The 27,952-nt window shown below is 33.2% G+C and overlaps 5 protein-coding genes across 7 annotated transcripts; 4 read left to right on the plus strand and 1 right to left on the minus strand.

Annotated features, from left to right (window-relative positions):
• The first annotated feature begins 1,451 nt into the window (after positions 1–1,451).
• LOC114400537 (vacuolar protein-sorting-associated protein 37 homolog 1-like) lies at positions 1,452–6,150 on the plus strand. Of its 2 annotated transcripts, XM_028363025.1 has the most exons (8): positions 1,452–1,605; positions 2,694–2,888; positions 3,069–3,156; positions 5,084–5,123; positions 5,203–5,249; positions 5,339–5,459; positions 5,570–5,724; positions 5,810–6,146. In XM_028363025.1, exons 1-8 carry the CDS (start codon positions 1,592–1,594, stop codon positions 5,846–5,848), a joined length of 699 nt encoding a protein of 232 aa, XP_028218826.1. In that variant the 5' UTR covers positions 1,452–1,591; the 3' UTR covers positions 5,849–6,146. The 2 variants fall into 2 exon arrangements, with proteins under 2 accessions (XP_028218826.1, XP_028218827.1); XM_028363026.1 differs by having other exon boundaries at positions 5,570–6,150.
• LOC114400539 (non-classical arabinogalactan protein 30-like) lies at positions 6,000–7,026 on the minus strand. The gene is made up of 2 exons (XM_028363030.1): positions 6,848–7,026; positions 6,000–6,754 (listed from the first exon to the last, which is right to left on the minus strand). Exons 1-2 carry the CDS (start codon positions 7,008–7,010, stop codon positions 6,390–6,392), a joined length of 528 nt encoding a protein of 175 aa, XP_028218831.1. The 5' UTR covers positions 7,011–7,026; the 3' UTR covers positions 6,000–6,389.
• A 1,438-nt stretch (positions 7,027–8,464) lies between these two features.
• LOC114399393 (protein PELOTA 1-like) lies at positions 8,465–10,179 on the plus strand. The gene is made up of 2 exons (XM_028361578.1): positions 8,465–9,317; positions 9,471–10,179. The coding sequence occupies exons 1-2, from the start codon at positions 8,698–8,700 to the stop codon at positions 9,928–9,930; spliced, it is 1,080 nt and encodes a 359-aa protein (XP_028217379.1). The 5' UTR covers positions 8,465–8,697; the 3' UTR covers positions 9,931–10,179.
• A 4,330-nt stretch (positions 10,180–14,509) lies between these two features.
• LOC114398112 (aspartic proteinase-like protein 2) lies at positions 14,510–20,181 on the plus strand. 2 transcript variants are annotated; one of them, XM_028360260.1, is made up of 10 exons: positions 14,510–14,854; positions 15,249–15,378; positions 15,501–15,754; positions 16,100–16,327; positions 17,084–17,246; positions 18,469–18,542; positions 18,658–18,754; positions 18,879–18,942; positions 19,435–19,506; positions 19,598–20,181. In XM_028360260.1, exons 1-10 carry the CDS (start codon positions 14,607–14,609, stop codon positions 19,774–19,776), a joined length of 1,509 nt encoding a protein of 502 aa, XP_028216061.1. In that variant the 5' UTR covers positions 14,510–14,606; the 3' UTR covers positions 19,777–20,181. The 2 variants fall into 2 exon arrangements, with proteins under 2 accessions (XP_028216061.1, XP_028216062.1); XM_028360261.1 differs by having other exon boundaries at positions 14,510–14,848.
• A 2,604-nt stretch (positions 20,182–22,785) lies between these two features.
• LOC114399261 (polyadenylate-binding protein 7-like) lies at positions 22,786–27,717 on the plus strand. The gene is made up of 10 exons (XM_028361412.1): positions 22,786–23,208; positions 23,380–23,498; positions 23,622–23,815; positions 23,953–24,212; positions 24,326–24,432; positions 24,512–24,701; positions 25,858–26,147; positions 26,361–26,513; positions 26,873–27,076; positions 27,165–27,717. Exons 1-10 carry the CDS (start codon positions 23,013–23,015, stop codon positions 27,360–27,362), a joined length of 1,911 nt encoding a protein of 636 aa, XP_028217213.1. The 5' UTR covers positions 22,786–23,012; the 3' UTR covers positions 27,363–27,717.
• Positions 27,718–27,952: the final 235 nt, after the last annotated feature.

Below are 27,952 nucleotides of genomic sequence, written 5' to 3' on the forward strand. Positions count from 1 at the left end.
TTTATTAAAAAAATAGTATTTTAACAAACATTTTTGTTTATCAAAAGAGTATATACCTTTGTTTTCTGAAGATTGTTTTTTATTATTAAATATTATTTTATTTTATTCAGTGCATTGGTGATTAAACTCTTTATTTATTAAAATGTTTTTTTAAATAAAAAAAGAAATTAAGCCAAGGAATCGGAAGTTAAAATTTTGTTTTCAGAGACAGTACGGTTAATTAATCAATTGCAATGAAGATACCTTCATGTAGATTGTAGACAAAATGTCATGTCAGGAAGGATTAATCTAAATTATTAATTTGTACTTCCCTTGAATTTATCAATTTAAAATTATTCACATACTATTTGATTGGATGGAAATAGGATAAAGAAAGCAAAAATAGGAATGATAAAAAAAATATTAATTATTCGGTATCATAAAAATCCTCTTAAAAAATAATAATTTGGTATCACAAAAAATAAAAGTAAAGTGAAAAAGGACGAGACTTTTTTTTTAAGAGAGTTGTACCTTTTCATTCTATTTTTTCACCTATTAACTTCCATTCATTTTTTTATTTATCTTTTTCCTTATTTCTTTTATATTTTTCTCTGATCAAATACCTTTATTTTTATTTTTTTACCTATTTTCTTTCACATTTTCTATTTCTATTGAACGATGTATTTGGTTGGAAGAAAAGAAAAATTGAGTGAATGAAGATAAAAAAAAAGTAAATGAAAATATGTGAGAATTAAGTGAAAATTTAAAATAATTAAAATTCATAAAATAATATTTTAAATATATAAGTTATATTTTATATTCATAAATTGTGATATAAGATTATCTTTAGTGATAGACAATTTTTAAAAAAAAATTATGAAAATTTAATTCAAAAACAGAAATAAAAGAATACGAAATATACCAATGATGGAAGATAGGTTGAGATAATCTGTTTTAGTTGTAGAAATCCTCAACAATATCGGTCATCTTCTTTCAACAAACTGGATCATCACCATCAAACAAAGCCTCCGGGAAGGAAACGCTCGTGAAGCTTGGAAACTAGATGATGGAACCCTTCCACTTGTCCCACGCCACTCTATTCTTATCTGTTAGACCTTATTCTTTCCTCTTCTCTTTTGCTTCTTTTCCTTTCTCAATCATAAAAGAAGTTGTACAAGTAACGTGTGAAATGTACCCATAAACTAGAGGGAAAAAAAATATTTAAAACGTTTAATTAAGATAGTGAGCCTAAATTGTGTACTCTAATTTATAATATAGGATTATAATAAAATAGAATTTGAAAATTAATTTTAAATTATTTTAAGTGCTAACTAAAAAGTTGATACATTTGAAACTGGCAAAAGATGAATGGGCCGCCTGGCCGGGGCATCCTTATTGGATCAAACTGGAAAGAGGGCCCCAGCAACAGTCAATCCAGAGCCCCAAAATGGTTTTATGCTTAAAATTTTTTATAAAAAAAATAAAGCCATTTTCCGATTTCTAAGAAGGAACCAGTTTTTGTTCCCACTTTCCTAAGTTTCCTTCTCGCTCCCGTCTCTGAAATTTCGAGGGTTTCATCGTTGCTGAATCAACAATTCGGAACCAGTTAGCAATGTTCAGATTCTGGTAATTCTTCGTTACGCTCCTAAAACTTCTATTAAATTAAAATAAATTTTGTATACATACATACATACCTGCATAAATCTCTTTATGCTTGGATTGTTTGGATTAATGGAAAGAAATGAAAGGGAAAAAGATGAGATGGAGTAGAAATAATGGAACTCATTCCAATTGATTCCATTGTTTTCAACCTTTTTCCTTACCTCCCCAATCGAGGAGTATGTGATGGAATAGATTTTTCTTTCTCAATTTTATTAGGAATTTATTGTTTTGTCCTTTATCTTCTTCAATCCTACAGCACTAACTAACTACAGGTGAATACACGCTGTGGGAGGAAAGATTGGCAGCGACTACTTTATTTTCCCATGGCTCCATTATGATTGCTTTCCTTCTCCAAAAATAAGATTACAATAATTGTTTTTATTTTACTTTTAAAATTATCATTTAACTTATATTTGTTATATTTTGCATCGCCCCTCTTTCCTGTTTAGCCTTCTCGATCCCTACACATTTTTTGGGCACTTAGATATGCAACTAATTTATTTTAATATGTTTTTAATTTAGATAAAAAGATTTTATCCCCTTTTTTTAGTTGTGAAGTTCTCATATAAACCAAGTGAAGCCCTGCGTAAGATGCTAGTTTCATTACCCTCATAGTATTTTAGTTTCCAAACCATTTTTTTACCGCCTTAGTTGCTGCAAAATGTTTTCATAGGTGTGTGTGTCAGGTGATAATAAAAAGAGGAAGATAACACATGATTGAAGTTTATATTTTTAAGATAAGGGTAATATATAAGAATAAAAATAAAAATTTTGTTCCATTCTATCATAATATATCCAAACAATAGGACGGAAGTTTTATTCCATTATGTTTCAGTTTAATCTTTTTAGCCAATTTAATCGCTATTGCGTGTTTGATCACATCACACCAAAGTTTCAGTAGAACAACGGCAACAATAATAATAAACTGAGTTTCCAATTTAATAGCAGTTAATAGCATATATGAATTTCTGATTTGATAGCAATTAATAGTATATATGAATTTCTGATTTGGTAGAGATTAATAGCATATATGAATTTTCGATTGTGTGCAGGGGATCACAAGAGCAACAATCACAGGATGGTTCTTCGCAGTCACAGTCGTGGTATCCGCCGTCGGTGGTGAGTTCACCAACTTCGTCGAGGCCTGTTACACCGACTGCATCTTCTTCTTCATTATCACAGAGGCCTTCGTCTCATGTTCCACCTTCTGAAGCTGCTGCAGTTATTGCCGTTTTGAAGGACAAGAGGTTTGTGTTTTTATCGCTTTTCATGATTTTAGTTGTATCTGATTTTGTAAATGGAAAATAGTTAGGAAGGTTGCCGTTAATCGTAGAATTAGTACTTTCTAGTTACTCTGATGTTGTGAACTGTTCCTATTTTCAAATATGCTGATCTTAATTAATTTTTCTGCTCTTTATAAATTGCAGTGTTGATGAGTTGCGGAAGCTTTTATCTGACAAAGATGCGTATCAACAGTTTTTGCATTCACTTGATCAGGTCAAGATTCAAACTAATGTAAGTTTCATATCTTTACTATCTCAGAACTAGTATGTTATGTTTACCTGCTGAGTTTGCTGAAATTTGTTGGTCGATTTCAAATTCTTCTCTATGGAGTTGAAAGGGTTACCCCCCCCCTCTCTCTCTCTCCCTTTAGATGTGAAATTATTGATTTCATTGTAGGACTAAGGCCTTAGGGTAGCTAGCAGGTTCCTGGCTGTTTTCACATCCAGCCTAGAGAAATGCCTCTATTAGTCTATTTAGATTAGTGGATATAAAATATCAGTGGCTCTTCATATTTTCTTTAAAATGATTTCATCGTGCTGCTTGTGCAATGAATACTTCAGGTTTTTTTTGTTCCTATATACTGTACTGAGATGGAGTTCAGTTGCTTGTAGTATTCCACCTTGATCTTTATTGTCTTTGAGAGTGTGAATTGTCTCATTTGGACATTATGGATATGTATGGAATTTGTTAATACTTGAGATATACTCATATTTTTTTAAGGAGTGTGCTGCTAACTCTGTATTTGTTGAACTACTTCAAAGTTATAACTTGCTAAATTGTTAATTGTTCTAAAAAACAAGTGGGATGTTGCTAATATATTCCGACTTGTTTTCTAAGAGTATTACAAGTTACAACTTGGATTTGTTAAATTGCTCTCAAAGGTGGAACTTCTTAACACACTTCTTTTAAAAAAAAATACTAACAACCCCGTATGTTATTAATCAATTGACACAAGGACAAGGTATTAAACTTTGTAAAATGATACCTTTAATAACATTTTACAAAAAGTGAGTTTTATATTTTGCAAAAAGTTATTTAAGGTCAATTAACAAAGTTTAACCGCTCATGTCAGTTGATCTTATTCCTATACAAACTTGTTTGTCAACACATGGAATAGTACAATTTAATGCGTTAGAAGGGCTGGGAGAATCCTGAACTGTCAATCATGTTCTGGTGGATTGCATCCAAATGCATGAATATGGTAGGATTTGCAATTTAGCTAACCCAGGAATTAGGCATAAAATAGCAGAATGTTGGAGCTGCCTCATCTATATAAATGGAAATCAGCCTAAACTCTGAAACCCACCTGAGACCAAACCCCCTCTTAATCGTGACACTGATATTGAAATGATTTTGTGAGATTGTTAGATCTGGAACTTGTGACTTCTAGTAATTGGGTGTGATTCTTTCTGCTTTTGCTCCTGGATGCATTTGTCCTTGTTACCGGATGTTTCATTGCCCTTCCCTATCCCTTGGTTCTGTTCTTGATTGCCCTTGATCTTGTTTATGCTCTTTCAACTGGGTGGTGCTAGTTATGTACCAATATTTATTTTAATATAAGGTGAATATCTTATTAAATTCTTAAATTGTCTTATTGGTCACTTAAATATGAATATACTATTTTTTATTATCAATGGGTGATTGTTAAGGAAAAGATGTAATCCTAAGCAAATTTTAGAAAAATAAATTTTTCGCATGTTTTGAAGTGAAAAGAAAACGTAATGGGTTGTGCAGTGAAAAGAAAGTATATTTAAGAAAGAAATGAAAAGTAATAAATGTTGTAGCTTTTGATCTTGAGAATTTAAAAAGTGTTAATGATGCAAATAAAAATGTTGGATCTTGTCAAATGGCATTGTCAAAATCCACATGGCAAAAGGTCCATTCTGGCCAATTCCTCGTATATATAATATAGATTAGTACATAGACAAGTTACATACTTACATGTCAATATACGTGTGCAAACACTTGGGAGTAATCTTCAACTAATTAACTGTGCACAGCTGCACAAGCAGTTCCATCCAAGTATACTTGGAGTAATCTTCAGCTAATTAACTGGTGCATACAAATTTTCTCTGCAGTTGGTTTGGTTTATATTGCTGATATTGGAGTTTGTATCTGCTTATATTATAACTTTTTTTTGGCTTATTGACTTGATCAGCTGAAAGATGAACTTTGCAAGGAGAATTTACAGCTTGCAGGTATTTAATTTCTTTTATTTAATTGTCGGCCTATAATTAAATTGTAGTAGAGCTTCTCAAACTATTGCCTTTACTACAGAGGAAAATCTTCAAAAGGAACCTCGTATCATGGAACTTAGGAATCAAGTAAGAATACAATCCTATGATTAGTATGCTTTTTTCTTTTCAATTTATTGCTGACTACTGACTTTTTCTTCTTCCTCCCATGGAAACAGTGTAGAATAATTCGGACAACCGAGTTAGCTGCTGCTAAGGAGAAACTAAATGAGCTTGAGAAGCAGAAAGAAGACATGTTGAAATTGAATTCCGCAGCATCCCTTCTCCAAAGGATTCAAGGTATGACTTGAAATTTTAGTTTGCTGCAGTAGTTCTGGTTATCTCAATTTTATTACTATTGAAACCATGGCTAGGTCATAAATATGATAAACTATATAATATTTTTGCAGAGTCTGTGAATAAGACCGACGAGGAATCTGAAAACTTGCACCACAATCTCCTTGACAGAGAGATTGACCTTGGTGCTTTTTTGCAAAAGTACAAGAAGCTACGTACCACTTACCACAGGAAGACTCTCGTACATCTTGCTGCCAAAACATCAACAGTATGAGCACTGACATGAAATATTAAGAAATTAAAACTGGTTTTGGCAAGTATGTATTTGATTTTTGGTTCATTATTGTCAATAGTTATCATTGGTCAAAGATACTTGCCACCAAATTACATAGAGTCACAGTCGTTGGGATAGAACCATCTACTACAAATTAGATTGTTCATATATGTGCAGCCTGAGATTGTTCATTGTGGTGACATTGTCGAGTGGTTTCATGCCACTTGGAATGAGGTATGGACTTGCATTTACTTTTCTAGTTTGCCATCGGCTATCTTCAACTTTATTTGTATGAACTCTGAAGTGTGCTGTAGCTTATGAGATCATCATCGCCGATATAGGATTTACTGTTGTGTTGTAAAATGTAAAAAATGCTGACTTTCTTTTCTTTGGGAGCAACTACAAGTTTTTCAGAACCCATTTTATGTTCGGCCGGACTCAGCATTTGTGTTGTTATATATGTAAATAGTAGATATTGAACTTTCTTTTGGAAAAAGAAAACTAGCGTTTAACAAATTCAATTTGATGGAGAAATAGATATAAGAATTTTTCATCATGTACGAATGGGGCACAACTTGATTACACATATCTTGAAAAGTTAATAAATGAGAAACAAGAATAATAATTTATATTGAAACAAGAGAGAGCATTCCCATTACTTAGTAATGGCCTCCTTGTCCTTGGCGATTTTTAGGTTCAGAATCATAGCCGTCAGTGTCGGGCTTATCGCACATAGGAGTGGTGTAATAGAAAGGGTTGAGCACGTATTTGATCAAACTGCGATACACTGACGTTGGGTAGTTGAGCTTGACGCCAGACTTTCCACCACCAAAGTCAGTGAGGATGTTGCAAACATTATCTGGGGACGACACCAACCTCACTGAACATCCTTTTGTATCCAATTCCTTGCCATATACATACTTTTTCACAGTCAAATCGTACTGCCCCAACTCATCTGTTGTATCACTTGTGTAATACACAACCCTACTTCTCTTGTCCATGCATGTTAGGGACACCTTAACTCCTGGTAGTGCAAGAACAATTAGTTACGAGCTGAGGTAAATATGAATATGAACATGCAATGTAGGAAAAGATTACAATGACAATGCTAGAATACCTTTCATAGGCTTTCCATCATTAACCCATTCGTTCCAGCCCTTGGTGCAGTCCTGGCAAAGCACTTTTCCTCCCACGTAAATGACTCCCGATTCATCCAAAGCAGAGGAACAACCCACTAGCATTGAGGCAATAATGATCATCAAAGCTCCTGTAAATTCCATCTCTCTCTCTCTCTCGATTCACAAGGATATATGGCTGAATGAAGTATATATATATATAACAAGCAATGTGCTTGAATTGTTGACAAACGTGCAAGAGCACTAGTATCGGCTCAGGACGTGCAACCCATTATTCAATTTTTATGATATAATTAATCGGTCGTATGAATCAATTATCATACTAAATTGGGAGTTTTCAACTCGCCGAACATCACATCAAACCGTTAACTAAGGCAATTTAAGGAAAAAAATATTATTGGCAACCATTTTTACTCTTCACACCATTTTTTAAAATTTCAAATACCCAAACTATTCTCCAAACTTACACACTCCTTTTTAAAAAACCTTTTCCCCCCATACCAGTCTCATCTCAGTTTCTCTCCTTCATTGCTCCTCCTTGTCTTCCATTGTTTTTTCCATGTAAGTTCCCGAACTTCATTTCTTCTTCAATGATTTTTTTTTTTTGTGTGTTTCACCAATTTTACGAAAATTAGTTTTGTAAAGTATGACCACATTACAGAAATTGCCAAGACTCACTATAGAAAAGAAATAGCATATAGTTTCTGTCAAATCAATGACACACCAAAAAAGGCATGGAAATGCTGCCAAAAAGGATAATGAGAACTCACATGAAGGTGTATGAAGTAATAAAAAAAATAAAAAATATTGATAGAGTTATATATATATTATCATTGTATTGTACTCACATGTTGCCTCTTCGTTGCAAGAGTCTAAAGCATGTTTATGGTCTTGACTAAGATCTCTATTCAATAAATATTTATGTTTTTCAATTAAGAAAAATGAATTAATAATACTTAATTATATATTATGTCAAAATTACTTTTGAATGATGATAATTTTGGATTACCTAATGTCTTCTTCATTCATCATTCACAGAGACAGAGACATAGGTAAATCAATTATTATTTAAAATGATAATCTATCATTTATTTAATAAGTTTATTTATACAATTTAATGCACATTTGTGGCTATAAAAAATATTAAATAAATAATATCTGCATTTACAATCTTCAGATTTTTTATACCGTTCTTATATACTTATATATATAATAAGTTCATTAATTTTTATAATATATTTTTAAACAAATACCAAAAATAATTTTTAATTAGATGATATTATAAAAAAAATTAACACTAACTACCTCACGAGTGTTATATATATATATATATATATATATATATATATATATATATATATATATATATATATATATATATATATATATATATATAGTTTGTTACAATTATATAAATTTAATTTAAATAAAAGGTAAACTTTTACATTATTATAGCCACAACATGAAAATTACATCCCATACTAAAACACAGTGATAAAATAAGTGGAGCAGGTCGCATGGAGGAATATGCGAATGCAATGCAATGCAATATGTAGCTTGCACCCAAAATAAGGAATGAATTGTTTGCATGTAAAACACAAGTTGATGCCAATATCTATAATACCATGTTAAAACACATTGATTCCAATCCAAGTTAAACAAACAATTAGGAGAACCTATACTCGATCGGAAGAAGAGAGGAGATCGAGGAAAACAACACCACCAGGTCACCTCTCTCTCTTCCTATATACGTTAATTGTTTTCTTCCTCCACGTAAACTTGCCCTAATAATATCACCAAAATTTAACCTAATTTCTGAATCCTACAACAAATGAAACTCTTGGAAAAGGATTTCGCGGTGAACCAAACCGGAACTGCGAAGCTCGTGGCCGAAGAACCCGACGACGTGTGGCTCCTCTACAACCTCATCCTCCCCGGCGACATCGTTTCGACCGACACCACCCGCAAGGTCCACCTCGATTCCTCCGCCAAGAAGAACACCGCCTCACGTGTGAAACTCACCCTCGACATCAAAGTCACGTGCCGTGACTTCCACAAAGACTCCTCCACTCTCCGACTCCACGGCCGCAACCTCCAACCCAACCAGCACGTCGCCGCCGGCTCCTTCCACACCCTCACCCTCGAACCCCACAAACCCTTCCACCTCCGCAAGAAGCTTTGGCAAAACGACGCCGTCGAAACCCTAAACGAATCCACCGAGAATTCCAATCCCAATACCAATTCCCCCGACCTCGCCGTCGTTCTCTTCCACCCGCACCATGCGGAGATTCACCTTATCGCACAGGGAGTCGCCACGCGCTGCACCAAGATCGAACCCTCTTCAAACTCCAGAAACTCCGTGTATTTCCGACAGGTGTTCGCGGCGTTCGTGAAGCGCGTGGATTTTAAGGTTGTGAAGCGCGTGGTGATAACGAGCGAGGAGTTTCGTAGGTTTGTGATGTCTTTTTTTTTTTAATCCATAAAATATTAATTTGTTAGAATCATAATTTTTTTTAACAGATATAAAGAGGATCGAGTCCCACAACTTTTTTTTTTTTTCTTTCATCTTAATTATTCAACTCATACTATATCTCCTCCACACAGGTTTGTGATGTCGGAAGCGAGGAAGTCGAGGATGCGGTCGATCGAGGAGAACCAGTCGCGAATAATGGTCGTTGCGGGCGGTGATAGTTTGGAGAAAGTGATGGGTGACCGGGCGGTGATGGAGTTGGTGAAGGACAAGAAGGTGGCGGCGTTTAGAGAGTTGTGGGAGATGGTGTGCGACGATTCGGACCGCGCGTGTTATGGACCTGCGGAGGTGGAGCGTGCGCGTGAGATGAGGGCCATTGAGACACTTCTGATAACCGATGATCTTTATAGGAACGAAGATGTTGAGACGAGAAAAAAGTACGCGAGTTTGGTGAAGTCGGTGAAAGAGGGTGGAGGAAAGGCTTTGGTGTATTCGTCGATGCATGTTTCTGCACCGCAACTCGCTCAACTCACGGGTGTTGCGGCAATTCTCAGGTTTCCCTTGCCTGAACTCGAAGATGTAAATGGGTGCTGATTTATTGTACATATTGGTTTTAGTTATTTGTTTGTCATGTTTAATTAATGTCTTTTTAATTTCGCCAATTGTTGATTATATAATCTCCGGATGAAGCCAGGGAGAATGTGAATTGTCGTTGCTACAGCATGTAATTATCTGGGTTTGTGTATATATGTGTTCTAAATATTATTGTTTGCATTGTGTGAGAAATTGAGAATGCGAGTTGGAGAAAACTCAAAAAATAAATAAAACCATTGTCCTTCTCAATCTCACGAGTCGCCATTGTTCTCATGCATAATCATTTTAATTTGAATATGATCAATAACCAAGTCTCCATCAACGGGTTTAGAGTTATATATGATATATCCATTATGTTGGAACCAAAGCATGAAATGGAAATACACAAAGAAACAGTCTTAATCTTAATGGGGTTATGCACTTATGCTTGGTCTCCCTTTTAATATTATTTCCCATGTTTAGAGTTTTATTTCTATGGTACAGTATCTTATGTGTACGCTTAGTAGTGGAGGTTGAGGTAGAAATTTTAGGTTGGACTTTTATTGCCGCTGCTGTAAAAAAAAAATACTAGCTATTTTGTGTATATATAGCAATCAAGGTTTAAATATCGGTCATGATTGGATGATGATTTCGTTGTGTTTGTTGATACTGAGATAAATTAGACAAATGCGACCGATAAATTCTAATTTTGATCGCGTTACAGTTACGTATAACTAAAAATTCTTGATATTGCCATCCAAATCACAGTCACGAACCATTTTTTAAAATTAAACCTTGAGATAGCGCAATAAAATTTGAAACTTTTTGTTTGGTAAAAAAAGCAGAGATGGGACGCCAATTTCCTATTAATTAAACCTAGTTTTGAGGCTTGCTTAATTATCCTAAATCCCGAATTGTTACAAAATAAAGAAGGGTGGGATATGGAAATTGGATTGCCGTGATTACTAATTAGCATTCCATAATTTTGTGCAGAACTAGAACTAGACTTTTGAAATCTTCTGAAGTTTACACGTACAAAACTTGTGGCAGTGTCTTGTTCCTGAAATAACATATCGAGAAATGACGATGGCTAAATATCAAGAAAAAATAGGCGTCCTTTAACTTGTGCTTTATATTGAAGTATTGAATATGTCTATCTCTCCTTTTGTCTGAGTGTTTGATTTTGTTGTTTTTTATTTTTATTTTTATTTAGGTGAAAATATTTTTTCAAATGGATCAAAAATTAAAAATAATTAGTGTTTTTAATTGAAATCATGAATTTCATTTTTAATAAAATGAAAATAAAGTGATATGAAATATAATTTTAAGTAAATCTAAAAATATATTTTCTTTCAAAAACGTTTTTAAGTGTTTTTATTTTCTGAAAGCAAGAATTCAAACCAAATATATTTTTAAAATTTTAATCTTTTGAAAATGAAAAATGATTTTGAGAAAATAAAAATAGAAAATGAAATTAGTTGCATTGTATTATCATTTTGAAAAAGTATTATGAATTTAAATAAATTAAAAACTGCTGTGTAGGAATTTAAAACAAGTGTCTAAATATAGATATCTGAGAGTTAAATTAAAGAATTAGAGAAGTGTTAAATTAAACCAATTAAATGAGTGAGTTGTTGTTAAATTAGATTTGACTTAGTAAGGAATTAATTAATTGGGTGAGATGTTTTTATTTCTTTTAAAGCCCAAAATAAAGCAGCCATGGTTGTGAGAAGTGTAGATTAGATTTTGGTGTTTTTTTTTTCTCTCTCTTCCATGCTTCATGGGTCGCGAGTGCAGTTGGCACAAAGTTATATTTTGAATCTTTTATTATAGAAGGAAAATGATATATAGTACAGTAATATATTTTAGATTAATTATTTTTATTCAACACAAAAATTATCTAAATTACTCCAAGTCAAAATTAATATCTCAACATAAAACTAAATATATAAACACTTATTTAAGATTAGACTAACTAACGTTATTTTAAACAGTCTAACGTAAATCTAAGCAAAAAGAAAACAATAACTGCAGTTATTTTCTAATTTTTGTGGTCCAATCTTGCCCGATTCTGTGTCATTGGTCAGCAGGAGCTCATCATTCTCATAGTAGGTTTATGACATTGGTCCATTTGCGAGTCAACTAAGGCGCATTCTTTCATTCGATCAGGTTTAAATTAATTCAAACAAATCAATTGAATTAGATTCTTTCATATAAATGGTATAATTAATTAATCGCGTGTTTGTTTTAAATAGACTATGGTTAAAACAGAAAAATGCATTCCTCAATTGACGTTTTATGGGTCAAAAGAATTGTTCTTTTGATAAATAAAAAAACGAAAGGCACGAGTTTTTGTGAGAAAATGGTATTAGCTAGATGTATCAACGTGTTTGGATGGATATGCATCCTCATAGATATAATGTGTAACTTATAAACAACTATTCAATTAACATGTTTGAAAACTTGCCTAAAAAGCATGTTTGAAAACTTATTAAGAATAGAAAAATTATATTTGAGATGTAAAAATTACATTTATTATTTTCTAAAGTGTAATTTAGAAACAATTAACAACTAATGTATTTAAAATTTTGTTAACAATGCAACATTTACGTCTTATATATGACAATTATAATTATTAATTTTTGAAAATCACATTTAAAACATAAAATCAAACACACTAAATATTTCCCCTCAAAAAAAAAATCTACATTCTTTCTCAATGTTGACACAGAAACAGAGAGTAAACGTGCGTGGTAGACGCACTACCAAACACGCGCTTTAGAGAAAAGATATGAAAAAAATGGTGAAAAAGAAAAATAACAGACGTAAAAAGCAAAAGAATAAGAGAAAAAATGAAAAGTAATGAAATAAAAAGAAAAGAAAAATAAAATAAATGTTTATAGTTATCGGAAAAATAACACGAGACAGTCCAATCCAACACATTCAGCAACTGCAATGCAACAAGAGGCAGTGGCATTGGCAATTTGGGACATCCTTTCTTGGGTACTGTTCCCGTTGAAATTTCATGAAAGAGAAAATGTAAAACTCAAAGAACCCTTAATCTGCTGTAATTTGTTTATTGTTAGAAAAAAAATCAAAGTTTCCTCAAAATATTAAATTTGTGTTTCCTCACGTCTCTTTCTATCTTTTTGCTTCTTTTTTTTTTCAATCTTGGTAATTGGTATGCTCCACAGACAAATTGAAAATTTCAATCAAAGTTTGCGCAAGGCATGCATTAATGCATAGTATTCCATAATCAACTTTGCTAATTGCTACATTGTGCCTGTGATTCACTGATCAATCACATTAAGATTGGTAAGTGAGCTGTGAAACAATGATTTGGTTAACGATCAAACTGTGCTGCCTCAACGATGAACCAAAAAGAGCAGCGTTAAACGGTCACTTTCATGTTCAAGTGGGGATCCCGACATGTCCCACTCAGTGAAGAAAAGTACATGTATAAAAAAAGATAAAGTCTTTTTCTAACTTCTATTTTTAAGATATTGGTTAATGAATTAAAAAAAATATTTATCATATAAATAATAAAAGAACATAAAAAATTATAAATAATATAATTTTTTATCTTTCAATACATTTTTAATTAATATTTCTAGGTACTAGTTAATATTTGTGTGAGGAAAAATTACATTAAAATTATGAATGTTTATTTATAGAACGAAATCAGATTTTTTTTTTACATTCTTATCATTAAATTCTCTAATTAAATAAGACGTTTTTTTTATAACATTAAATATTTTTTATGATTTTAATTGTTTCTGAAGTAGTTAAAATAAAACTAAAATTTTAAAATATGGCATTTTATAATTGGATAACGCATAAAAAAACTTCACATCGTTAATACATATTAATTGAATTCATTTTTATTCAATATATGTGTCACATATTTTAAAAATGATTCTTAATTATGTTTTTAATTTTTATAATCTTAAAAATATGTTAATATTTTCATTTAATTCACATAATATTTTCTGAAAATTTTGGACTAATGACATATTGTACTTCTAAAATGTTTGAATTTATTGATGTGGATATTCACGTCAAATTGAAAGCAACTTTATATAGCTTATACATTTTTACTAATTTTGATGTAAAAATAAGGATATACACTGGCTTTTAATCAAATACAAAAATGATGGTTACTCTTTTAAAATATAAAATAACTATTTCTAGTTTTGTGAAACCAGTAAGTTTTGGATCTATGTAAAAATTATTATTTTTTGGTCTCTAACATTAAAAAAAAAATTTCAAATATTTTAAAAATAAACCATTTTTTACAAAGATCTCTTGAATAATATTCACACAAAATTAATAAGTTCAATTTTTAGCATGCATAATTTTTTTTGAAATATTTGTGGTTTTTAATCCAGAAAAAAATATTATGTTTGAATTTGAAGAAGAAAAAAGTACAAAATTAATAAGTCATTTCTAAGTAAGATCTTATGTTTGAATTTGAAGAAAAAAATACTTAATAAAAAAATCATTAAATTCAAATTTTTAACATTTTCGTAGTTCATTGTTCCATCTTTATTTTTTTATTTATATAAATATTGTTTCAGTTAAGACTTAACAAGTCAGTAACAAGAGACCCAGTCTCTTTTCTCTCTCTATTGTTTCTCTCTGTAAAAGACTCAATGCAGCAAGTGCGTCGTCGTGGTGATTGAGGAGCGCTGAGCGAAATGCGGGGTGGTGTTTCCCTGTTGTTGGCGTTAGCCTCCGTGGCGGCGGCGGCGACGGTGTCGTGCGGTGGTTTGGCGGGGACTTTTCTTCCTCTGGAACGGGCCATTCCTCTGAACCAGCAAGTGGAGCTGGAGGCGCTGAGAGCTCGCGACAGAGCACGCCACGGTCGAATCTTGCAAGGTGTCGTCGGTGGCGTCGTAGACTTCTCCGTCCAAGGAACCTCCGATCCTTACTTCGTTGGGTACGGGTAATTCTTTTTCAGCTTCGTTTTTAATTCCCTCCTCTTTTTCTTTCTTTCTTCTTCTTTTTTCTTTTTTATTATTCTTCCATTTTCGTTACCCATTTTCTGGTTCCTCTATTTGGTAGAAGAAGAAACAGAGAGGAGTAGCCTCAATAGATAGAGTATTTATTTGAGATCATAATATGTTGGTGTTATATCTTATGATAATAATATTAACGACTGGGAAGTTATAACTTTAGAAGTAGCATATAGAACCTGTTTGGGTAAGCTTATTTAGAAGCACTTCTAATAGAAGAAAATAATGAGATGAACTTCTCCATAAGCTAAAATAAACTCTCCATTGGGTAATTTGTAGAAGTATATACTCTTCTTGGGGTTAATCTTGGTTTTCTTTTTTCAGGTTGTATTTTACGAAAGTGAAGTTGGGATCCCCTGCGAAAGAGTTTTACGTTCAGATTGATACTGGAAGTGACATCTTGTGGATAAATTGCATAACTTGCAGTAATTGCCCTCATTCTAGTGGATTGGGGGTGAGAACTTTATGCTTTTACTTCTTGTCGTTTAATTTAAGTGTTTAGCATTTCTTTTTGTGGATGAGAGTATATATAATGGTTTGATCCTCTTGTTGGTGTTTTTGTTATGCACTCTACAGATTGAGCTTGATTTCTTTGACACGGCCGGCTCGTCCACTGCTGCGCTTGTTTCCTGTGGGGACCCGATATGTTCGTATGCGGTTCAAACTGCGACAAGTGAATGCTCTTCTCAGGCTAATCAGTGCAGCTACACTTTTCAGTATGGGGATGGAAGTGGGACTACTGGTTATTATGTTTCTGATACAATGTATTTTGACACGGTCCTCCTCGGACAGTCTGTGGTTGCTAACTCTTCATCCACCATCATTTTTGGGTGAGTCCTTATGCTTTTGTCGGTTGGGAACATATAAAGGGTCAGAGGAGCCTAGTTTTTTTGGTGAAGATTATGTTTCGAGCTTCATTAGTAGCAAACATTGTAATATTATAATATTGTGGATCAAGCTAACAGTAACTGCATAAAATTCCTGTCAAAATGTAGATTTTTATTTTTTTCTTTGAAAATGGAGAAAAGGTAACATAATATGAGCTATTTATTTTGAGGTTGCTCACTATTTTACCTATACTTTCTGCTGTGATAGTTTGCTCATTTACTCCCTTGTTTATGTTAATATGGATATTGATTTTAATGAACTTTTTTGGATGATTGTTTTGGGAACAGGTGTAGCACCTACCAGTCTGGGGATTTGACCAAGACAGATAAAGCAGTTGATGGAATTTTTGGGTTTGGCCCTGGTGCTCTATCTGTTATATCACAATTGTCATCACGGGGTGTAACACCCAAAGTGTTCTCTCATTGCTTAAAAGGAGGAGAGAACGGAGGAGGCGTGCTAGTTCTTGGTGAAATTTTGGAACCAAGTATTGTTTATAGTCCACTTGTCCCATCACAGTATGTTCTCTCTTCTGCATTATTTTTCCCTGTTTTCATTTCTCTGTTGGTGGATATGTTATGAGATAATCACTGTGTAATTTGGTATAACAATTTGCCAGCCAGTTACATTGCAACAAAACATTGACATCTTAAAAAAAAAAACTAAATAATCATCATTTTGTACCCCTAGCTTAATGAAGTTTCTGACTTGTTGCAATATATCAATCTGTGGGGAATGCTTATAAAATTCTCATTTTTAACCTTGATTGCAATTTTCTGAAGGGTAATGACTTCTATTTCATTGCATTTAGCCAAGTATGTTGATTTTGGCCGTATTCTTGTTATAAAAGCAATGGCTTTGGAAGTTTGCATATTCGAGTCCATGCCTTTAGCGGAGTAGAAAACTTTCTTGGTTTGTCAAATTGTTGCCCCTTACCCAGATTGTTTGTTTTCATGAAGGGCACAGTTACATGCCATATCCTTGGTAAATGGCATGAATCAACCAGGAAGTGGTAAAACCATTTTCAAATTTTTTTGTCGGGTTTCAAACCCTGCAAAAAAAATATTTTTGTTTGTTGTGATAAATTTCTAAAAATGATTATAAATGATAATACACAACAAATTTGTTTTAATTTAATGAAATAAGTTTTTAAATTGAATATAATAGGCAGTGTTGCCTACTCAGTTGACAAATACCAGCAGTTCTATATCTCAGTATATTGCTGTGTTCTATATATTGCTATGTATTTGACTAATTTCTTGATCAAATTTCAGGCCTCATTACAACTTAAATCTTCAGAGCATTGCTGTCAATGGACAACTTCTCCCAATTGATTCAAATGTATTTGCAACAACTAACAATCAAGGAACAATAGTTGACTCTGGCACAACATTGGCATACCTTGTTCAAGAAGCTTACAATCCTTTTGTCAAAGCTGTAAGTTTTCTTTTACTTAAAATTTTGTAGCACTACAGTCTGCTGTGGCAAAATTTATCATTGAAATTTTTTAGGAACATTGGCTTTGTTACCATATATTAGTGAAGATCCTCACTATACATTGATGAAGTTATAAGGTGGGTTGTAACTTTATGCTATTGTTGGAAGAGAGGCTGAGTGTCCATAAGTGAACTTTATTATGGAATTTGATTCTCAGAAATGTTTGCTAGACAAATTGTCGATGTAGATTGGATTATGTAGTTTTGTTCCTTAATTACTTTATTTAGGATTTTTAATTTCATAATGAAGATTTTATATTTAGGATTATTTATTGTCATTTACTATTCTAGGATTTTATTATATTTTAGATTGTCTTATTCCAACTCCGTATAGGGAGTAGCCAAGTAGGTGTAGATTGTGATGCTGAAGAACACTAGCAAATGAACCTGAGGCATGTGATGACATTGTCCTAGGACTTATCCGTGCGATACGCGCCAGTCCCCTTGGATACAATAGGTGCTTGGTGTAAACTGTGGTATCGGAACTAGCAAGACAATTTTTCTGTAACCCACGAACTCAAAGAAAATTAGGTTAAGTAAGGAGGTGGTGATTGATTGTATTATTGGTTTTGGGCAAGTTGACTATTGACTTTGGCTAGAACCTTGGGGCGTGGGATTTCATTGCATGATTTTGGACTTATTGCAGTTTGTTGTCTCCAGCAAGAGTTTTTGGGCTTCCATCCCATTTTGGACTCAATTCCATTCCAAATGCATTTTCTCAAACTTTAAAACTAGCCTGATATTTTTATTATTTAAGGTTGAGCAATTTGTGTTAGATATTGAACTTCTATTTTCTTTTTAGCTTTTTTTTATTTCCTCGAGAGTTTTTGTTACCAAAATCCGGTATCCACCTAAGAAGTCAAAATGATAACACCAAATCTTCATTCCATGATACATGGGCGTTGATTAAATGCAAAGACTACTGTTACTGTAGTGTTGTGTTATCAGATAGATTTTGAACTGTAATGGCTACCTATATCCTGATGTTTCATTATGCATTGGACAGAATGAAATTGAAAATTTCTTGTAACAATTTTTTACCCCAAAAATATATGATGAAGAGAGGCATAAAAATTCTTACTTGGGCTTATCTGTCTTGTATTTTATATTTTTAAGAAATGATGTATCATGTACTGATATTGAATATCTAAATGACTGTGTAGATAACTGCTGCTGTGTCACAGTTTTCAAAACCCATTATTTCAAAAGGAAACCAGTGTTATCTGGTATCAAACAGGTTATTTCAATTTAACCTCAATTTTGAAACAAAGATCTTTAAATTCTTTCATCATAAAAAATGGTTTCCCCTATTTCAGTTTCTGAGGATCTCAATTGAATTTATGCTTATTCAGCGTAGGTGATATATTTCCTCAAGTCAGTTTAAACTTCATGGGCGGAGCATCTATGGTTTTGAATCCAGAACATTACCTCATGCATTATGGTTTCCTTGTAAGTATGTCTATCATTAGTTTGATCACATTATTGCTTCTTTGTATCTTGCCTAACTTGGAATAATTCTTTTGAATTGCTTATCACCGATAATAGTCTGATGTGTGCTACTTTGATTTCACAGGATGGTGCTGCAATGTGGTGCATTGGCTTCCAAAAAGTGGAGCAGGGATTCACAATTTTAGGAGGTTAGAAGCTGGAAGAATTATTTAAACAGACTAAAATCTGCTAAGAGTTTGAAGAAAAACTCACTTTCTCAAAATTGATTATGAAATGGGCTCTTTAGTAAAGTAGCATAAAAAATCTTCAGTGATGAATATGTCTTGTCTTCTATGGTAGTAAACAGTATTCCATTGTCCTTTAATTGAGAATTATTGTTTTTGATAGACTGAATATGAGATTGGCAAAACTGATAACACCTGACAAGGTGTTATACCTAACAAAATATAAAAGTTTATTTTCAGTGAACATTCAAATGGGATTCTAAAATATGATTAGAAAAAAGGTAAGATTCTGTTGATGGCATGCCATCATTCAAATTACTTTTTACTGGAGACTTAATTTTGCAATTTCATATTTATTTTTGTCAATTGTGCATCAAATTTCTCAGGTCAGCAAGTGAAGTAGTCCTGTATTTTTAGTATTGAGTTTATCAACTAAGTTGTTTCATTCTTTTGCAGATCTTGTCCTAAAAGATAAGATATTTGTATATGACTTAGCTAATCAACGAATTGGATGGGCCGATTATGATTGTGAGTTCTCCAAAGGAACTGTATCTTTCATGCGTATAATATAACCGTCCTTGGCTTTGTTTATAAATCTTAATCTTGAATTGGTGCTCAGGTTCCTTGTCTGTGAACGTCTCTCTGGCTACCAGCAAGAGCAAGGATGCATACATCAACAATTCAGGACAGATGAGTGCGAGCTGCTCCCACATAGGCACTTTCTCCAAGTTGTTAGCTGTAGGCATTGCTGCTTTCCTTGTGCACATAATAGTTTTCATGGAGTGCCAATTTTTGTAAACCACTACCACGAGTCAAAGATCACTCTTTGAAACTTAAAAGGGTTGGCTGATGTCTTATTTATTATCGGCATACCCTTGTATTGAAACGGGAGGTGGTTGCAGTTTTCTGAGCTGTATTTAATCTCATAGGTATCTTTAGCACGCTGAAAATGAGGATCTCATTGTAAAGGGTATCTCTTGTTGGGAACTTGCATAATTGTATACAGTATTAGTTTATCTCTGGATGGAAATTGTATCATTTATAAACTGCTCTGACTACATAAAACAGTGTACTCCTGATCTGCAAAGGATATGGGAATGTCATATTCGTGGAATTGTGTTCATGTTATCACCAATGGATCGATGTGTGCAGCAACAAAATTTTCAAATGAATGTAAAGGAAGCAGAACAATGTTTCTTAGAATAGAGATAGTTATCTGTATTATTCTATTCCATAGTCAGTGTTGGTTTCGGAGAATTCTTAATTACTTTTTTCGCTTTTTATTGCCCGTAGATACATAAAAAGAAACGTGGATAAAAGTATGTTAAACATGACAGAATGCACATACACTAAATAGATATACTATGTAGTCAAATTAGATTCTCTCCATCGATGCTGTTAAAAAAATAAATAATGAGTAAATGATAGACACAAAAAGGAAGAATTGGAGAGGGGAAAAGTTCAGTGCACATCAAATTATATTCAATGTGTTTAGATAGGAAAAGAGAGAAAAATATAGGTATGACATGTGATATCATATAATAAGAACAGAAATATGGAGAAAAAATACTAAATATTGATGGTGTTTAATATACAGAGGTGTGTATAATCTATATATAATGATTTTAGAGAAGGAATGAGAGGAAAGTGACGGAGAAGATCTAATGTATCATAGAAACATGAAAGAAGAGAAAGAATCAAATAGAAAAAAAATAATTCAAAATTCTTTCTTTTTTTCGTTTGGTACAGTGGCAAAAAGAAAGAAACTGGAAATAAATATAAAAAAAGGGGTCCCCTCACACTATGAATCCATCCATTTATATAATTTCATACACATTTTTTTCTCTGTCCTTCTATTTTCTATCCAGCCAATCAAAATAAAAGATTTGTTATTTTTTTTCTTTTCATTTTCTCTCCCACCAAATAATCTAAAAATAATCTATTTCCACTATTTTTCTTCCTTTTTACTTTTTCTTTTCCGATACCAAACAAACCACAATTCTTTATGTTGCTCAAGAGAGGACGTACAAACACTTAAAATTATGTTTGTCTAATGTTCAATGTTTTATTTGTAGTTTTCTTTTATAGAAGGAAATGATAGTACGATAATAATTAAACAAATTATAACATTTTATTATATTTACAACATATATATTTTATGTTATTCTTAGTATTAATTTTACATATTATATATGAATCTTGTTAACCAGATACTTAAGGTTTTGGTTAAAGAATTAAAAGAAAAAAATATTTATTGTGTAAATTATAAGAAAATGTAAAAAAAATTATAAACAACGTAATTTTTTATCTTTTAATAAAAAAAATTATTTAAATTCCTTAATCTCCTTAGGACTTAGTTAATATTTCTCTTATAATATTATAATCATTCTGTATTATAATCATTATGTGTGTAGTAAATTATATACATGTTTGTTCACGTCGTCGCACAATATCCATGTAATGCGTGCTTTATACTAACATGAGTACTATATAGGTATTTCAAATGCATATTAAATTTTGTTTTTTAAAACACTTTGAAGATGTTTGGTAGATGAATTTTTTTTACTTTTCCACTTCCTAAAATTCTTAAATTAAAAAATTATGATTCTTATATTTGTTTGGTATATAATTAATAAAAAAAGATTTTTAGAAAATTATGATTTTCGAAAAGCAATTTTTATTATTTTTCAAAAAAAATTCTAAAGGAAAGGGTAAGGAAACTATGATTCTTAATAAAGTTTTAATCACAAATTTTACATAATCCTAGAAAACATATTGAAATTATCTTTACATATTCCTAAGAATAATGATAATAGGGAGTTGCTTCAACTTCAAAGTTGCTTTGTCTCATCAAAGAGGTTTGAAACAGTCCTCTTCCTCATTCCTCAACGCTCCTACGCCCGTCTCTTTCTCTCTCACTCTAAAAATTATGGCCTTCTCTTGTACCCCACGCGCTCTCTTCTCTCTCATCTAACCAACTTCTTTCCCAATTTTCACATTGTAACATTCCTAACTCTTTCCTCCTTTAATTTACCAAAATAATATTATGTCATTTCTAAACTATATATATACTCCACATAATTACATGTTCAATTATTATAGTGATCATGGTACCCAAGCTTCCTTAAATGGACAGCATTAATTATCATTGCCAAAATAGTGCAAGATTACAAAGGAAGCAGGCACAATTGATCATAGCAATATAAATCGCCCATTTTTACCATTACTCTATACTCTTTTTGGCACTGTGTTTCCGTTCTTGTTAATAAGATAAGAAAATTCCTTCTTCTTGATTCTTCTTTCACTAAACATATTAAACACGTTAATTAAACATGTACTCCTATACCCAACTATGAAAAAATATCGTATATTATGTGCTCCAAAACTTCCTTGGAAATTTCGTAAAAAAGAAGATTATAATAGTAAAAAAAAAAAACTCCATTATTAGTCTAGTACTACAAACAAAAATAATGTAATAATAGTAAAACACCAATCAGGTAATGCCAACCATTCCACACAGCATTTTCCACAAATTGTTCAAAAAATAATAGACTCTTGCAAAGGGAAAACCAGTTCTATATGAAAAAATACTTTTTTTTTTCTTCAAAAAATAACTTTTACAAAGGAAACTTATCTTTGTTGGTGGTATGTGTGATGATCTAAAATGGTAAGGCGAATTTCCCAAAATATAAAAAAAAATAACGAAAAATTCCAGAGTGAAGAAAGCGAGGAGTGTTCGAAACGCTCGGGGTAAGGCGCGTGGGGGTGGGGTTTTATAGTATCGAACGGCCATGCATGCCGAATACTCCTAGACTCACTCACTCACATACACACCACCCTCTCTCTCTCAAATAAAATCGTATCACACACTTTCTTTCTTCCTTCTTCTCTCACACTGACATCACCAAAGTTTTCCTTTCATTTTCGTTCATTCTCTCGCCAGCGAGAAGAAGAAGAAGAAGAATCCCCTGCGGTCGCGCTCTCTCTCTCCTTCTCTACTCCTCCTCTGGTCATCAGATTCATCATCATCATCCATGGCGGTTCATCCGTCGGTCGCCGCCGCTCCGGCGTCGCTCTATGTCGGCGACCTCCACCCCGACGTCTCCGACAGCCACCTCGTCGACGCATTCTCCGAGTTCAAGAGCCTCGCGTCTGTTCGCGTCTGCAAAGACTCCTCCACGGGGAAATCCCTCTGTTACGGTTACCTCAACTTCGTTTCCCCTCAAGACGGTGCACTTCACATTTATTCACCTTTCTTGCCGTTCTTTTTTGTTTTCTTTAGGTTTATACATTTCCTTTAATGAAATCTGAATCTCACTTGTTTCTTGTTATGATATATAAATGTTGAGAGAGATCTTAGTGTGTTTATCTTGTTAACAATGAAATGGTGTTTGTCAATAGCAATTCGTGCAATCGAGCTGAAAAATAACTCCACGCTTAATGGGAAAGCGATGAGGGTGATGTGGTCGCGTCGTGATCCTGATGCGAGGAAAAGCGCTATAGGGAACTTGTTTGTTAAGGTATCTACTATCTTGAGAGAGTTTTGATTTGAAACAATTAGGGCATTGTTTGGTTCTTTGTTGTTTCTGAAAGGGTTTCTTACGGAGAGTTTTTTTTCTTTTCTTTTTCTTGTGACTTGGCAGAACTTACCCGAATCGATAGATAATGCTGGGCTGCAAGATATCTTCAAAAAATACGGGAATATTTTGTCCAGCAAAGTTGTCACGTCTGAGGATGGGAAGAGCAAAGGATACGGCTTTGTTCAATTTGAATCAGAAGAATCTTCGAAAGTTGCTATCGAGAAGCTGAATGGCTATACTGTTGCTGATAAGGAGTTGTATGTGAAACTATGCATTGTTCCTTAATGATAATGATATACTATATGATTTTTGTGCCTCTACAGTTAATGTGTGCAATTTGTATTCAATTTCTGTACGCCTATTATTTTCTGATATTAATTTTATTCTGGTTCAGATATGTTGGGAAGTTTGTCAAAAAAAGTGATCGCATTTTGCCTGGCCCTGATGCTAGATATACAAATTTGTACATGAAGAATTTGGACCTGGATGTTTCAGAAGCAACACTGCAGGAGAAGTTTTCCTCTTTCGGGAAAATTGTTAGCTTGGTTATTGCAAAGGACAACAATGGAATGTCCAAGGGCTTTGGCTTTGTGAACTATGATAACCCAGATGATGCTAAAAAGGCAATGGAAGCAATGAATGGATCACAATTAGGTACTTCATCTTTTCTTTTACTGTGCTGGTTTTCTGCAGAGAAATGATGATTTTTATTTTTATTTTTTATGTATAATCCTGTATATTAAATGGTTTTGATTTGTCATGAACAGGTTCTAAGATTCTGTATGTAGCCAGAGCACAAAAGAAGGCTGAACGTGAGCAGATCTTGCACCACCAATTTGAGGAGAAGCAGAAGGAACAAATCTTGAAATACAAGGTGATATCTATGCCATTCTCCTATATTTAGCTTGTTGTTTTCATTTCAGTTGTCTTAGAGTGTCATCATTTAATTTCAGGGATCGAACATTTATGTGAAGAACATTGATGACCATGTAAGTGATGAAGAACTGAGGGATCATTTTAGTGCATGTGGCACTATAACTTCTGCAAAAATTATGCGAGATGACAAAGGGATAAGTAAAGGGTTTGGCTTTGTCTGCTTCTCCACTCCTGAGGAGGCCAATAAAGCTGTGAACACATTTCATGGTAAGTGAGTTAAGTTGATAAGACTAGGTTTAGATAAGTATTCTACAGTCATAGGAATGCAAATTCTTACATATGTTTCAATAGACAAATGTAAGAATACTATGGTATAGTTATATTTATTGGATTACAATTTAGAGATAAAGCTGTGAACACATTTCATGGTAAGTGAGTTAAGTCGATAAGACTGGGTTTAGATAAGTATTCTACAGTCATAGGAATGCAAATGCTTACTTATTTTTCAATAAAAGAATGTAAGAATACTATGGTATAGTTATATTTATAGGATTATAATTTGGAGATTAGATACATTTTACTTGATATTTTCCATTTTTCATCATATATGTATTTCCATTAAGTACTCTTTATGTGCTATGTATATGTCACTTTATTTTTACATTTTGATGATGAAAAGATTTAAGTTGAATATTGACAAGAATACACTTTGATAATTCTTTTTCTCTTCATCTTATTCCAAGAGGGTCTGATCAATTGCTTATGAAAAGACTAGTAGAAACACTAATTTGATGAGTTCCTTCAAAGTCATTAGCCAGGGGATTTATGATTTTTCTGTTTTTTTCTGTATGTGTGGGGCGTGCTGCTTGTTTTTTTGTGAGGTTTGGGGTTGTTGTTGAGTTCTTTTGTATATACTCAACAGTGTTCTTGATTATTCTTTTAAAAAACTGAAGATAATGTTACTACTAGCCATTTGGTTTATTATGGGATAAGGCTCCTTTAAAAGAGCTTACCAGTAAAGTGCACAAGGGTGTACAAGTGTATAACCTATTGATTTAATTTAAAATATACTTTGATCTTAACCAAATAAAATTTAAGGGTTGGAAGATACTCCATTACTTGTGCATTTTTTTTTATACAAGCTCATTTTAGAGCAGCCTTTTCCAGGTTTATGATATGTGACAAAATCAATTCTACATGTTAAAGCAAAGAAAGGATATCCATAAATCTGAAAATATATTTTGTCATATACCACTTTTTGTTTATTCATTTGTAACTGAAGGTCTGATCTAAAAAATTTGCATATCTGCCTCTTGACAGTTTTTTTTATTGGAAATGTTATGTAAATAACATTACATTTAGCACCATTTGTCTGCAATGCCATAATTATGTTTAAGACTTAAGTTGATGTTATGTGCCACAGGATTCATGTATCATGGAAAACCACTATATGTTGCTCTTGCTCAGAGGAAAGAGGATAGGAAAGCACAATTGCAGCTCCAGTACGCACAACAACTGGCACGACTATCTGGACCTTCGACTGCCATTATCCCTAGTGGATATCCTCCTTACTACTATGCAGCTAGTGGCGTTATTTCACACGTGCCTCCTCGAGCTGGGCTGATGTATCAACATCTGGCATTGAGACCGGGATGGGGGGCTAATGGCTTTGCACCCCCTGCTAGATCATTTCAACAATCACCAGTTCCTGCAGTGAGTGACAACTTTGTTTATGAACCCAAGAAATGCTTGTATTTAATTCACTTTTTCTCTACTTTTTTAGTATTAAGGATTTTTGGGAAAGGAAATCCTGAAGAATTTTTACCATGAAGGAACTAAATAGCCACATTTATTTTATTTGGAAAAACTAGTTGCGTTTTAATGAGAGTTTTAACTTTTTATATATATGATGTCTTTCTTTCACAGGTTTCTAACAATACTAGGCAGCATAGGCAAAACAGGGGCAAGTTGAATGGGAATTCAATAGCACAGGGAAATACTCACTCTGGTACTTATTTACCACAAGCCCAGCAGATTTCTCAGCCAGTGATCTCTTCAAGAGATTCAAGTACTCAGCAGGTCTGCTTTTTCTTTTTTATTTATTTTGTCCCCCCCCCCATAATAGAACATGTGATTCCTAATATATTGCTCCTTTCTGTTTGCAGTAATAAATGCTTATGTAGTGAACATTCTCTACACAAATATCTAGTCTCTTGGTGGTGATAGTGCCACTTGTTTCATCCAACAGCACTTTTAAAATGCTCTAAGCATATCCGCAAACTAAACTTAAATCTGGGCTAGTAAAAAAAATGTTTTCTGTTTAGTTTTCAATATAAAACAATGAAGATAGTTGAATTTCGTTTCAAAATTTGTGTTTTTGATCCCTTTCTATACGTGTGTTTCATAGTTCTGATTTCTAAAGTTTCTATCCTTTGAAGAGAACCGGACAGGCTAGGTACATACCTAGTGGACGCCAGCGTGATGTGGAAAAAGGATCTGGATCCTCATCTGTTGGTTCAAACTCTGGCAGAGGAGGATCCCAGGGGTCAGAAATGCTGCATAGCTTGCTTGCTGGTGCTGCTCCTGAGCAGCAGAAAGAGATTCTCGGGGAGCATCTTTACATGCTTGTTCATAAACTAAAGGCATAACAATCTACTATTTTCTGTTTTTTAGTTATTGAATGTTAAATTTTTAAGTTCTTATGTATATTTACTGTGCTATGTTGAGCAGCCTACCCTAGCAGCAAAAATAACAGGGATGCTTCTGGAGATGGACAATGGAGAATTACTGCTTCTCCTGGAATCGCCAGAGTCTCTTTCTGCCAAGGTGGAAGAAGCTGTCCAAGTGCTTAAGAACTCTAAGACCAAAGTTTCTGGCCAGGACGTACTTCATTCAAATTTCCTTTCAGCTGAGGTTGCAGTTAACTGAAGACTTTAACTGATTCTTGTTTGAGCAGATAACGAAGAGCTTGAAGCCTCCTAGAACTCAGAAATTTGAGACATGAGTTTTGACATCAATGATTACTTGAGTGTTTCTTCTACAGTATATTTCCCTATAAAAAAAAAAAACTGTTTTCTTGCCTTAGGTCTGACAAAAATTGGTAGTGACTATAAAAATCAGGGACGGCTTAGTTTTCTGGATTTTGATTACATGGATTAACTTCGATGAAATCTTGGTTCAATATTTTTCATTTCGCATCCATATGCTATGCACAATATTTTTCATTTCTGAATAGACAAAAATATGCAAGCGCATATCAGTTTATTTTTTGTACTTTTGATAATTTAGCCTTCAATTTTCCTCACTTACCTCCCCGGATGGGTGTCTTGACTAATGACTAGGGATTGCTGAGGTCATATATGTAGTTGTGAACATTAGAAATAAATAGTGCCTAACTCAGGGCGTAATTCAATTGGAGCTGATTTAAAATATCTCAAAACTTATTAATATAGTAGAAGTTTAAGTTATTAGCTTAGAATGGTTTTATATTTTTTTTATCATAAAAGTGTATTTAATTG

This window comes from Glycine soja, chromosome 19 (assembly GCF_004193775.1).
Source record: "Glycine soja cultivar W05 chromosome 19, ASM419377v2, whole genome shotgun sequence".
NCBI classification, from domain to species: Eukaryota; Viridiplantae; Streptophyta; class Magnoliopsida; order Fabales; family Fabaceae; genus Glycine; species Glycine soja.

Coding starts and splice junctions, on each gene's coding strand:
- LOC114400537 (XM_028363025.1), top strand. Junction 3,157..5,083: donor AGGTCAAGATTCAAACTAAT/GTAAGTTTCATA, acceptor TGACTTGATCAG/CTGAAAGATGAACTTTGCAA. Junction 5,460..5,569: donor CCTTCTCCAAAGGATTCAAG/GTATGACTTGAA, acceptor ATATTTTTGCAG/AGTCTGTGAATAAGACCGAC.
- LOC114400539 (XM_028363030.1), bottom strand. CDS start 7,010: ATGGAATTTACAGGAGCTTTGATGATCATTATTGCCTCAATGCTAGTG. Junction 6,755..6,847: donor TGATGGAAAGCCTATGAAAG/GTATTCTAGCAT, acceptor TTGCACTACCAG/GAGTTAAGGTGTCCCTAACA.
- LOC114399393 (XM_028361578.1), top strand. CDS start 8,698: ATGAAACTCTTGGAAAAGGATTTCGCGGTGAACCAAACCGGAACTGCG. Junction 9,318..9,470: donor ACGAGCGAGGAGTTTCGTAG/GTTTGTGATGTC, acceptor TCCTCCACACAG/GTTTGTGATGTCGGAAGCGA.
- LOC114398112 (XM_028360260.1), top strand. CDS start 14,607: ATGCGGGGTGGTGTTTCCCTGTTGTTGGCGTTAGCCTCCGTGGCGGCG. Junction 18,543..18,657: donor TGTTATCTGGTATCAAACAG/GTTATTTCAATT, acceptor ATGCTTATTCAG/CGTAGGTGATATATTTCCTC. Junction 19,507..19,597: donor TGGATGGGCCGATTATGATT/GTGAGTTCTCCA, acceptor ATTGGTGCTCAG/GTTCCTTGTCTGTGAACGTC.
- LOC114399261 (XM_028361412.1), top strand. CDS start 23,013: ATGGCGGTTCATCCGTCGGTCGCCGCCGCTCCGGCGTCGCTCTATGTC. Junction 24,433..24,511: donor AACAAATCTTGAAATACAAG/GTGATATCTATG, acceptor ATTTAATTTCAG/GGATCGAACATTTATGTGAA. Junction 26,148..26,360: donor AACAATCACCAGTTCCTGCA/GTGAGTGACAAC, acceptor TTTCTTTCACAG/GTTTCTAACAATACTAGGCA.